Source organism: Lampetra fluviatilis, chromosome 20 (assembly GCF_964198595.1).
Source record: "Lampetra fluviatilis chromosome 20, kcLamFluv1.1, whole genome shotgun sequence".
In the NCBI taxonomy this organism is placed as follows: Eukaryota; Metazoa; Chordata; class Hyperoartia; order Petromyzontiformes; family Petromyzontidae; genus Lampetra; species Lampetra fluviatilis.
Window position 1 is genome coordinate 606,168 of NC_136294.1, and position 12,433 is coordinate 618,600.

Below are 12,433 nucleotides of genomic sequence, written 5' to 3' on the forward strand. Positions count from 1 at the left end.
TGAGTGGGTGAGCGGGTGGATGAGTGCATGAGTGGGTGAGTGGGTGAGCGGGTGGGTGAGTGCATGAGTGGGTGAGCGGGTGGGTGAGTGCATGAGTGAGTGAGCGGGTGGGTGGGTGAGCGGGCGGGGTGCTGCTATCTCCGCCACCTGCTGTTTATCCTTTCGCCGCCGTCACCGCTCGTGGCTGCGTGACCGACAGCTGCTGCCGGGGCCCGAGACACGCGGAGGGGATTTACTGGGGTCCTGGGCGCGTGCCGGCAGGGACCTCCATACCTCCTACGGTCCGCGTCCCCAAAACAGCCTTTGAGGAAGTTGAGAATTCTGGCGGTCCAGATGATCTCGTCTCAAGATGAACACGGATCGCAGGGTTCGTAATGAGCGTGTCAGATTAATAATGGCTGTGTCGGAGACATTAAACCAGCGTCGCTGAGATGCTCGGCCCAAGCCCCCGGAGCTGCTGGGGAAGCAGAGGGAGGATTCGGGGGGAGCAGTGGGGAGAAGGGCTTTGTGGGGCAGCGTGGTCAGGAGAGGGCAGCAGAGAGGGGGGAGGAGGAGCAGGCAGAGTGGGACGCTGGAGGGAGGTCAGGCGAGGACGGGAGAGAGGGTGGACGGAATGAGGAGAGAAAGAATGGGGACACGGGGAAGAGAGCCGTCGTGTGGCGAGATAGCGAAGAGGGGAGACCAGAATGGGGGATAGGAGGTGCGAGCGCATCATGGAGAGAAAGTGGAGAGAGGGGTGGGGGGGGGAGTAAGCGATTTGATGGGACAGGGCCTCAGAAAGGCCCGGGTCAAAACACCAGATGAGGTCACCACTGAGGTCCCCTCTGTAGCCCGGACGGGGAGAGCATGGGGGGAGAAGAGGGATGAGAGGGGGGAGAAGAGGGATGAGAGGGGGGAGGAGAGGGATGAGAGGGGGGAGGAGAGGGATGAGAGGGGGGAGGAGAGGGATGAGAGGGGGGAGGAGAGGGATGAGAGGGTGAGGGAGAGAGTGCAGGAAGGGAAGCTACACGAGGTGAGGTGAGAGATGTGGAGAGCGCGAAGAGGATGGGGGACAGCAGGCAGGAGAGGAGACGGAACATGGGAGACAGTGAGAGCTGCAGACAAACGAGGGAGTGAACAAGAGAAGACGCACGAGAGCAGGAGGTGAGAATGGAGAGATGCGGGCGGAGGGTGACGGGGGAGCCCGGGGAATGCGGGAGAGCGGAGGAGAGGTGATACGAGGTCAAGAATAGAGGAGGCGGTGGAGGAGATGCCATGAGATGAGAAGAGATGGCTCTCGCACGAGCGAGGCACACCGCATTCTCCGCATTATAAGACGCTCCTGAAAGTAAGACGCTCCCCAAACTCGTGCACAGTGTCAGTAAAGTCATGCGCGCCTGGGAGCTCGCACACACACGAGACAAATACGAAGATCCCCGGACATTAAGCGCTGTCAGCGAGTAGCACCTATGAAGGCTGGCACGGCACACAAGGAGGTGGGTGCTTAACACCACGCCCGGCCGCCTTTGTCTCCCCAGTCCTGATGTTTTACACACCGCACCAGGTACTCATTTGAGACTGAATCGACCGGGATATTCGTCACTGGTGTTGGTGCTGTCCGTGAGTGGGGATCGAACCGAGGCGCTTGTTGTTGTGAGTCGCGAGTGTGATCACCACTGCGCCACCGCCCTGCCGCCCCAAGACGACGACGAGGAGGATGAGCGAGGAGCAGGAGGAGGAGCTGAGAGAGAGAACACGAGAGGAGAGTTCCCGAGTCCAGGACTCGTGGGGAAGGCGCGGGCTATATTTAGCCAGCCAGCCCGAGCAGCAGCTGCTCCAGCCGCACCTGCCGGGCTGTCGGGGCCCCCCAGAGCCTCCCCCGCCTCCCCTCGTCACAAGCCCGTGCCGAGCCCCTCTCAACAATGCCCCGCTGTGTCTCCTGGCCTCAACACAGCCGCCGCCTCCACAGCTGTCTCTCGTGTGGGGGGGGGGGGGGGAGGCGGGTGCAGGGGGGCATTTAAACTTTACGCTGCCCGCTGCCGGGACATTTAACCGGAGTCTCTGAGAGCGTCAGCACCGGTCGAGGGGGTGCTATCGCAGCGGACAGGGACCTTCGCTGGGTTCCCGCCAACGAGAGGACGCAGCGGAGCTCTGGAAGTTGGAGTCGTAGCGGGGAGCGATACCCTACTGAGCGCTGGTGGCACGGTTCGAATCCAGATAGGGTCTACAAAATATTCCCCCTCCCCCAACTTCCATCACCTCGTCGCGGATTAGAGGAGTCGCGGATTAGAGGAGTCGTTCCGCGCGCTGTCGCCGTCGCAGGAGCCGACTGGGCAGTGCCGCGCTCGCCCCCACTGCTCTGGGGGTCTCTCTGAGGCCACCTGGAGACAGTTTGGAGGTGCGAGGACCTCGCTCACCTCCCGCAGTGGCTGCGCTCCCCGCCTCTGACCCCGACTCCATGAGCTCGGGGTCAGAGGCCTAAGGAGGGGGCGAGGGGGTGGGGGCATGGAGGAGGCCGTGGCTCGGCTGGCCGTGCCCAGCGCCAGCTGCCTGCTGCTGCTGGGCCCCGCGGCTCTCGCCGTGCGTCGCCGCTTCTACTGCGAGGGCCTCGTCTTCGCCTTCTCCTCCTTCTTTCTCGCGGTCAGTGGGGGGCCGGAAAGATTGAGGGACCCCCGAGGGATTGGGAGAGGTGTCGGGGGATATTAAGAATAAAACAATAATAATCGGGGCTTCATTTTCCACTCGGTATATTCCGGAACCCTGCTGCTAGGGTGGCTTGGGAGTTATGATTATCGGCGAAAGGCACTACAACTAGAGTATAAGGTTCGCGTATTTGTCATAATAATCCTACATGTGTCGGTGGCATCAGTACAATCTCATCAAGAGGTTTACAACCAGACATTATTAGGCTGAGGTAGCGACGCCCAAGTGGTTCCCGGGAGCGCGTTCGTGACTCGAGTTGAGCGCCGATGCGAGGCGCCGGCGACCTCACCCCAGGCGGGGGTGGAGTCGGCCAGGAGGGCCCGCTGGTATCGCCGCCTGGTTGCTGCTCGCCAGGTTCGTTATGTGCAGAAGATCTGACAAATCTGCCCGGCACACGATGGCGTCTGACTCATTTTCGAATAGCGTCTCGGGAACTTTGACGTTCGCCATGAAGAAAACGGCGTGCAGTCGCGTGTTTTATGGTTAACCCACCCGCAGTATTTACCAAGGCCGCCGCTGGCATTGAACCTCTGCAACAAGCGGCGAACGCGCTACCGCTGGGCCGCGTCGTGCTGCCAAAGTGATTCCCGTGGTGGCGTTTGCCGCCTGGTGGCCGCGTGTCTCGTGTGTTGGTGGTTGCCGCGTGGTGGTTGACGCGTGGTGGTTGACGCGTGGTGGTTGACGCGTGGTGGTTGACGCGTGGTGGTTGACGCGTGGTGGTTGACGCGTGGTGGTTGACGCGTGGTGGTTGACGCGTGGTGGTTGACGCGTGGTGGTCGTGGTGGTGCAGGGCTGGCACGCGTGCGACGGGCCCGACTCCCTCGCGTGGTGCGCGCTGCGCCCCGAGCTGCTGCTGTACTTCAGCGTCTACAGCGAGGCGCTCTCCCTGTGGCTCTCCATTCTGGGTACGGGGGCCACGGGGTGGGGGGCACGGGGGGAGGGGGGCACGGGGGGAGGGGGGCACGGGGGGGGGCTGGGGAGAACCGCATACCTTTTGGAACAAGCGGCCAACGCGATACCCCTGGTCAATGCCGGATTATCCGAGTAGCAAAAGTAGCTACACGTGTAGCAGCTACACGTGTAGCAGCTACACGTGTAGCAGCTACACGTGTAGCAGCTACACGTGTAGCAGCTACACGTGTAGCAGCTACACGTGTAGCAGCTACACGTGTAGCAGCTACACGTGTAGCAGCTACACGTGTAGCAGCTACACGTGTAGCAGCTACACGTGTAGTAGTAGCTACTACGTGTAGCAGCTACACGTGTAGCAGCTACACGTGTAGCAGCTACACGTGTAGCAGCTACACGTGTAGCAGCTACACGTGTAGCAGCTACACGTGTAGTAGTAGCTACTACGTGTAGCAGCTACACGTAGTAGCTACTACGTGTAGCAGCTACACGTGTAGCAGCTACACGTGTAGCAGCTACACGTGTAGCAGCTACACGTGTAGCAGCTACACGTGTAGCAGCTACACGTGTAGCAGCTACACGTGTAGTAGTAGCTACTACGTGTAGCAGCTACACGTGTAGCAGCTACACGTGTAGCAGCTACACGTGTAGCAGCTACACATGTAGTAGCTACACGTGTAGCAGCTACACGTGTAGTAGTAGCTACTACGTGTAGCAGCTACACGTGTAGCAGCTACACGTGTAGCAGCTACACATGTAGTAGCTACACATGTAGTAGCTACACGTGTAGCAGCTACACGTGTAGCAGCTACACATGTAGTAGCTACGGGCCCCGCACTTTCAAGGGCCCCGCGCTAAATGCTTTCAAGCTATCAATTCCGGTTCAGTGATTGTGCTCTTGCTCTATCACTATAGTACTCTACTGCCTTCAACTTTTATGAACGACTGGATGTTTAAGGTTAGCGATTTGTCGTATTATCTGGCGGTATAGAAAATAAAAAAAAATACAATTACTTTACTGTGCAAGTTAAAAATTTGTGTTTTAATATTTGTGTTTTTTATTTAAGGCCCCTTTATAACAACATGCGACAGGCCCCGCACTAGCTTCATCTGGCACTGCCCCTAGTGCGTATCCTGCAAATACTACTCGGCATCACCACCTCATCCCCCCCCCCCCACCCCTAGCCGTGGGGGAGCTGGGGGAGCCGCGACGCTCGACGGCCGCGATGCTGGGGGCCCTCACCACGGCGATCCGCGTGGCGCAGGACCCCTACGGGTACGGGGTCTACTCGGGGCCCATCGGAGGGGCCGTGCTCATCGTGGCCACCAAGTTTGTGAGCATTATCATCACCAGCAGCAGCAACAGCACCAGCAGCAACCTCGCACCTTCGATTAGCATGCTTGGCTACCTACGGTGCGAAACACGTTCAGCATACAAAGACATACAGCAGAGCGTCATAACGCAATCATAATGACGATGATGAGGTCACGTGTAACGCTGCACCACCACCGCACGGGAGTCACTCGCTCTCGCAGAGAGAGGGGACGACTCATGGTGGTTGAGATGATCGTGGTGGTTGAGATGATCGTGGTGGTTGAGATGATCGTGGTGGTTGAGATGGTGGTGGAGGTTGAGATGATGGTGGTGGTGGAAATAATGGTGGTGGTGGAGATGATGGTGGTGGTGGTGATGATGGTGGTGGTTGAGATGATGGTGGTGATGGAGATGATGGTGGTGATGGTGGTGGTGGAGATGGTGGTGGCGGTTGAGATGATGGTGGTTGAGATGATGGTGGTGGAGATGATGGTGGCGGTTGAGATGATGGTGGTGATGGAGATGATGGTGGTGATGGTGGTGGTTGAGATGGTGGTGGAGGTTGAGATGATGGTGGTGGTGGAAATAATGGTGGTGGTGGAGATGATGGTGGTGGTGATGATGGTGGTGGTTGAGATGATGGTGGTGATGGAGATGATGGTGGTGATGGTGGTGGTGGAGATGGTGGTGGTAGTTGAGATGGTGGTGGTTGAGATGATGGTGGTGGAGATGATGGTGGCGGTTGAGATGATGGTGGTGGTTGAGATGATGGTGGTGGAGATAATGGTGGTGGTTGAGATGATGATGGTGGTGGTGATGATGGTGGTGGTTGAGATGATGGTGGTGGAGATGATGGTGGTGGTTGAGATGATGGTGGCGGTTGAGATGATGGTGGTGGAGATGATGGTGGTGGTTGAGATTATGGTGGTGGAGATGATGGTGGCGGTTGAGATTGTGGTGGTGGTTGAGATGCTGGTGGTGGTTGAGATGATGGTGGTGGTGGAGATGATGGTGGTGGTGATGATGGTGGTGATGATGGTGGTGGTTGAGATGATGGTGGAGGTTGAGATGATGGTGGTTGTTGAGATGATGATGGTGGTTGAGATGATGGTGGTGGAGATGATGGTGGTCGTTGAGATGATGGTGGTGGAGATGATGGTGGCGGTTGAGATTATGGTGGTGGTTGAGATGCTGGTGGTGGTTGAGATTGATGGTGGTGGTGATGATGGTGGTGGTTGAGATGATGGTGGAGGTTGAGATGATGGTGGTGGTTGAGATGATGGTGGTGGTTGAGATGATGATGGTGGTAGAGATTATGGTGGTGGTTGAGATGATGATGGTGGTGGTGGAGATGATGGTGGTGGTGATGATGGTGGTGGTGGAGATGATGGTGGTGGTTGAGATGATGATGGTGGTGGTTGAGATGATGGTGGTTGAGATGATGGTGGTGGTTGAGATGATGGTGGTTGAGATGGTGGTGGAGATGATGGTCATGGAGATGATGGTGGAGGAGATGATGGTGGTGGTGGAGATGATGGTGGTGGTTGAGATGATGATGGTGGTGGAGATGATGGTGGTGGTTGAGATGATGGTGGAGGTTGAGATTATGGTGGTGGTTGAGATGATGGTGGTTGAGATGATGGTTGTGGTTGAAATGATGGTGGTGGAGATGATGGTGGTGGTGGAGATGATGGTGGAGGTTGAGATGATGGTGGAGGTTGAGATGATGGTGGTTGAGATGATGGTGGAGGTTGAGATGATGGTGGTGGAGATGATGGTGGTGGTTGAGATGATGGTGGTGGAGATGATGGTGGAGGTTGAGATAATGGTGGTGGTTGAGATGATGGTGGTTGGGATGATGGTGGTGGTTGAAATGTTGGTGGTGGAGATGATGGTGGTGGTTGTGGAGATGATGGTGGTGGTGGAGATAATGGTGGAGGTTGAGATGATGGTGGTGGTTGAGATGGTGGTTGAGATGATGGTGGTGGTTGAAATGATGGTGGAGGTTGAGATGATGGTGGTTGAGATGATGGTGGTGATGATGGTGGTGGTTGAGATGATGGTGGTGGAGATGATGGTGGTGGTGGAGATGGTGGTGGTAGTTGAGATGATGGTGGTTGAAATGATGGTGGTGGTTGAAATGATGGTGGAGGTTGAGATGATGGTGGTTGAGATGATGGTGGTGGAGATGATGGTGGTGGAGATGATGGTGGTGGTTGAAATGATGGTGGTGGAGATGATGGTGGTGGTTGAGAGGGGGTCCTGCGATCCCCGTAACACCCCCACCTGCACCCCCACCCCCACCCCCCCGGCACCACCCCGCCCTCCCTGTCTCAGCTCCGCAAGATGCGGCAGGTGAAAGGGCTGTACCCGGAGAGGCGTAGCTACCTCCACCACATCGGGCCGGGCTGCTGCGCGGCAGGGCTCGCCTTCACGCTCAGGTTCTTCGTGCAGGTGCGGGTACAGGCGGAGAACGTGGTGGGAGACGTGGTGGGAGACGTGGTGGGGGACATGGTGGGGTGCAGGTGGGGGACGTGGTGGGGGACATGGTGGGGGTACAGGTGGTGGGCAAGGGTGAGTGGGGGTGGTGGATGTGGTGGTGGCGGCGGTGGACAACGGTGAGTGGTGGACGTGGTGGTGGTGGGGATGAAGGTGATAGACAAGGATGAGTGGGGGTGGAGGTGGTGGACAAGGGTGAGTGGTGGACGTGGTGGTGGGGATGAAGATGATAGACAAGGGTGAGTGGGGGTGGTGAACTTGGTGGTTGTAGGGGTGGATGTGGCGGTAGTGATGGTGTAGGACAAGGGTGGTAGGACTCAGAGATTTACTTTCACCAGGCAAGGACCTGAGCTTGCATGGAACTTTTGACATGTTCCACTAGATCACGGTGACCATACTAATAATATGGAGAGATGATGATGGTGGTGATGGTACTGATTGTGATGATAGTGGAGGTTGTTATGGGTCGTGGTGGAAGTGGTGGCGAGTCTATAGCACTGGCAGTGGTGGTGGAAGTTGGTACGAGAGTTGGTGGTGTATATATGTTGAACTTCTTTCGCACCGTACGTAGCCAAACTTGTTAATCGGAGGTGTGGAGGAAGGTGGTGGCACGAGTGATGGCACGGGTGGTTACAGATGATTACAGAATCGTATCTAACCCTGTCCCCTCTCGTGACCTCGTCACCCACTGACCCCATGCCCCCCCCCCCCTCCATGCCCCCCTGCAGGACATAGAGTACACGTACGTGCACAGCGCCTACCACGTTCTCCTGGCGCTCGCCTTCTCTTTCCTGCTGCCCTCTTCCAACCCGTATGGCCTGCCCCTTCACAACTGCTGCTGCCCGGTGGCCTGTGGGTCAGGCCCGGCCGCCTTGCCGCCATTGCCCGCGTTGCCCCGCGGCCTGGTTGCTCGCCTCCGTTCACTGGACCCTGACCCCGGCCCCGACCCGGACCGGGACCCGAACCCTTCCCCGTGCCGACACGCGGGGTTCCCTGCTGCCGCGAGGAGTGGACTCCCAGAAGCGCCGCGGCGGGTGCTGCCCCCTTTCCCGGCCACGCTGCCCCGGGGCTTGCGCCCCATCTCGCTGCCCCGGGGCTTGCGCCCCGTCTCGCTGCCCCAGGGGGAGGGCAGTGGCGAGGAGACGTAGCCCGGACCTGGGATCGAACCTACGCTCCCCGGGAGTCAGGTGTCGTGAGGTCTTGGAACACGTGGTCACCTGCTGCCCGCGCGCCCCCCCCCTGCGCCCAGGCACTGCGGCGAGTGACACGACTCCCCGTTTCTGTGTTCATCGCAAAGTCTCTGTTGTGTTTTTATTGTAAGATCGGTCGTGATTGTAAATGTACAGTGATTAGAATTCAGTCGGACGAGTCTGGAACGCTGCTCCAGGAATGATTTTGGCCACGTCGCATCCATCTCCCCTTATTTTGTCCTAAACCTGCTTATAGGGTTACGATAAACTCAGCTCTGATCATGGAGTATCGGGCACAATGATACAAGATTATTGTGCCTTGGTATTCCGCGTACTCTAGATCCCAATGGAGCAATAGAACATTGGGATATACGGATGAAATGCGCCTTACAAATGTAAAGTATCATTATTATGACTCTAGTGGTAGTGCCTAACGCCAGTAATCCATATTCCAAGCCAGCTCTGACGTTATGGCCGTGCGGCTACTCGCGAGCTGCCGAGTCCGTCGTGCTTTCAGGTCGCGCCGCTACGCGTTGTTGTTCGGAACGATGTCCGATGTTTCGCTCCACGTGCTGGGGGCTTCTTAAGGAGCTGAACTCAGGGGATCACATTCTCCCTCGATGACAGAGCACTACCCGCATCAGGTCAAGAGATGAAGCGTTCGTGAAGAACTCGTGAGAATGGCGCTAGAAGCTGGTGGGGAACGGGAGGTGGCCCGCCACTGGGAGGATCACGAGCACCGGGACACGCGGAGACAGGAAGCCGCTGTGTCGAGAAAGGTCTCACGCACACTGGAAACCTGGAACTCAGAACTTAAGACCTGGAACTTGTAATTGAAACTTGGGACCTCGAACCTGTGACCTCCGACTGAGCCTTTGAAGTATGGGCTCTGGAACCCGGGCCCTGGAAGAGGCACGAGAAGACCTGGGACCGAGAGGCGAGTTGTGGTCGGCAGAGGGCGCCATGGCGTCGCGTGTGAGGTCCACGACCGGTCTCTGTGGTGGCGGCATTGACGGCGGTGCTGAGCTGGTTTTGGTGGTGGGTGCCCCCAGTGGTGGTGGTGGTATTGTTGATCGGCGGTTGTTTTATTCATTGATGAGGATTGATAATGACGATAATGATCTGGACACGTGGTGGTCCATCGGTAGTCATTCCGGATTTCTCTGGAATCTTCACAGAGCATCCAATCAGAAGGGGACACGAATCAGCATTGAATATTCATGCTGCTCCAGCCATGCAGCAAGAATCTCGAGGTGCCACCTCAATGTCTTGATCAAGGACATCTTCAGACATCCTGAGCCTTGGAACCTGTAACAGAGAGAGAGACATTGGCGCCTGGCATTAAGGGGGTATGATTGGAACTTACTCTTGAGACCTGTTACCTCAGACTGAGACTTTAAAGCTGGGATTGTGAGCCGGGGTTATAGAACTGGCGCGAGGAGATCTGGGAGTGAGAGTTCGGAAGTACCTCGGCAGACCTGGGAGCTGGAACCCAAATATTGGGCCTTGGAACCTGCGACTGAGACATGGAGCCCCTGATGAGGATCTGCTAGTCGGACTGGAACCTTTAGACTGCTAATTCTGCATCTGGAACCTTGACACTTGTAAATGGGACTCGGCACCTGGTAACCTCGAACCTGGGAGCTGGGACCGAGATGGCGAGCGGCGGCTGCTGGAGCTGATGCGACGAGGCCCCCCGGGAGGGAGCGCCCCGGCTCGGACGCCAGAGGGCGCGGGGCTGGGGGCGCCTGAGGTTGATGACAGCGGCGGTGTTGGCGATCTTCAGAGTCCGTGGCAGTAGTTGGTGGCACTGGTTGATGGTTGAGTTTTCGTTCCCTTATTAAATCGAGTGTCGTTAATAAAACAAGCACATGCCGAGGCTTCAGTCATTGCATGGAGTCTTCTCTCATTGCATGGAGTCTTCTCTGCCTGGCTCTGCGTGACCCCGATTCATATTCTCACGTATGTTGAACTTCTTTCGCACCGTACATAACCAACCGTGCTAATCCGAGGTGCGGGGGAAAGACGACAAACCTGAACCCTCACGCTGACCCTTGACCTCAACTCGGATCGCCACCTGTCCGGGTCTGAGCAGGACTAGTCCGGTAACCAGCATCGCGATTGTGATTCAGTGGCATCAGGAGTTGGTTTGTCGTGAGCTCTTGCTGTATTGGTCTGCTGTATTGATGTATTGACGTACTGCTGCTCCTGCTGTACTGCTGTACTGTTGCAGGAGGCTGAGGCACAGCTGTGATGAGAGACCGCGCGCTGCCTGGGGAACGTGCACGCGTGAGGGTTTGGTCTCCAGTGGACAAGGTGGGCGAGCCGAACCTCCTCAACCTGACCCGAACCTTTACCCTCGCCCTATCCCTGACCCTGATAATAACCCTACCCTGATACATGATCATAACCTTGATCCTAAAACTAAAGTCGACCCTATTCCCAACCCCCTACCCTGATCCTAACCATAAACTTCACCTGATTTATGCTCCTACCCAACCCCAACCCTATCTCCGACTGACCCCTAATCCATTTGCCGCTGCTGCTGCTGCCGAGACAACACGAGGAAGTGGGAGGAGGAGGAGAGAAGGGAGCCATGGAGGCGAGTCCCGTGACCCCAGGCCAGCTGGCTCGGCCCTCGGCGGACACGGAACTTCGCTGTTGCCGGTGTAATGCCGCCGCGCGCGTGCGTGAGGATGTTGACATAAAAAATGAGTATCTGGTACGGTGCAGAAAACATCAGCATCGGGGAGATAAATGCGGCCGGGCGTGCTGCTGGCCACCCACCCCCTCCGTGTGCCGTGTCGAACTTCGTAGGTGATCGCTAACAGCACTTGCCCCAACAGTCTGTTAAGACTACACGGTGGCTCTTTGTCTTTGTGCGAGTCACGCTGTGTGAATGCTGCCTGGCCTGTCACTCCTTTAAATGAACATGCGCTGCGGTTTGAAACATTCAAGCTGGCCTGCCTACGATTCATCGTGGATTTAACCAGTCTGCATTATGAACTCGCAGATTCATAAATGATCTGGACACAGTTCCTTCAGCGAGCTCCACCGGCTGGCAGCCACCGCATGCCCAAGCAGCATCTATTTGACCGGATAGAGAGGGCTCGAGAAGAGATGGGTTGATATAGAACAGGAGGACCTGGAGCTGAGTGGACTTGTCAGCGGTGTCGAGATCGGCCTCTGTGGAGGAGGCTCGTGAAGGACGCTGCTGAACAGTTGAGGGCAGTCGCCCTCCAACAACAACGGAGGGCAGAGAAACGATGCTCACAACTACGAGCGGAGCGCCGGGCGACTAAAACGCAGAAAGTTTGCACGGCGAGGAGCACAGGTGATGTCTCTGCCGGTCATCTCAGTCAATCTATAGCACCTGGGTCTGTCCCGGTATCTTCTGCACCTAGCCTGGCACAGCAGTCGACATATGGCCCTTGGACCTCTCCCGTGACTTTCCAGCAGCGAGCCTTGGATACTTCACGTGGCCTCAACGTGCACCGAGCTTGGCTCAAGCGCCACTTAGTGGTAAATGGGAGCCGTTGTTGACGTGTTCAGCAATATTCAGGCAAGTAGAGATTGTAACGCTGCATAATTGAACGGAGGTTAATGCTAACTTGGTAAACAGGGAGAGCCTTGCCCCGGTGGGTTCCGATAAGAACGCCGTAGTGTAGTGGGAATCATCAGCCACCTACTCACGCAAAGCGAGTGGACGGGTCGCGAGATGAAGGGGCGATGGGCGATGGTGCCAGGAATGGAACGAGATCAGAGAGATGCGACGATGATGAAATCGGCTGGGTGGATCCCAACTTCGCAGGATCCGTGAGAGATGGTGACGGCTTGT

General features: G+C 56.9%; 1 protein-coding gene across 1 annotated transcript; it reads left to right on the forward strand.

Annotated features, from left to right (window-relative positions):
- Positions 1-2,484: 2,484 nt before the first annotated feature.
- LOC144938001 (protein myomaker-like) lies at positions 2,485-7,282 on the forward strand (the record flags this gene model as incomplete). The annotated part of the gene is made up of 4 exons (XM_078865698.1): positions 2,485-2,619; positions 3,473-3,587; positions 4,777-4,925; positions 7,244-7,282. Coding segments are annotated over exons 1-4 (438 nt in total), but the record flags the coding sequence as incomplete, so codon positions are not given.
- Positions 7,283-12,433: the final 5,151 nt, after the last annotated feature.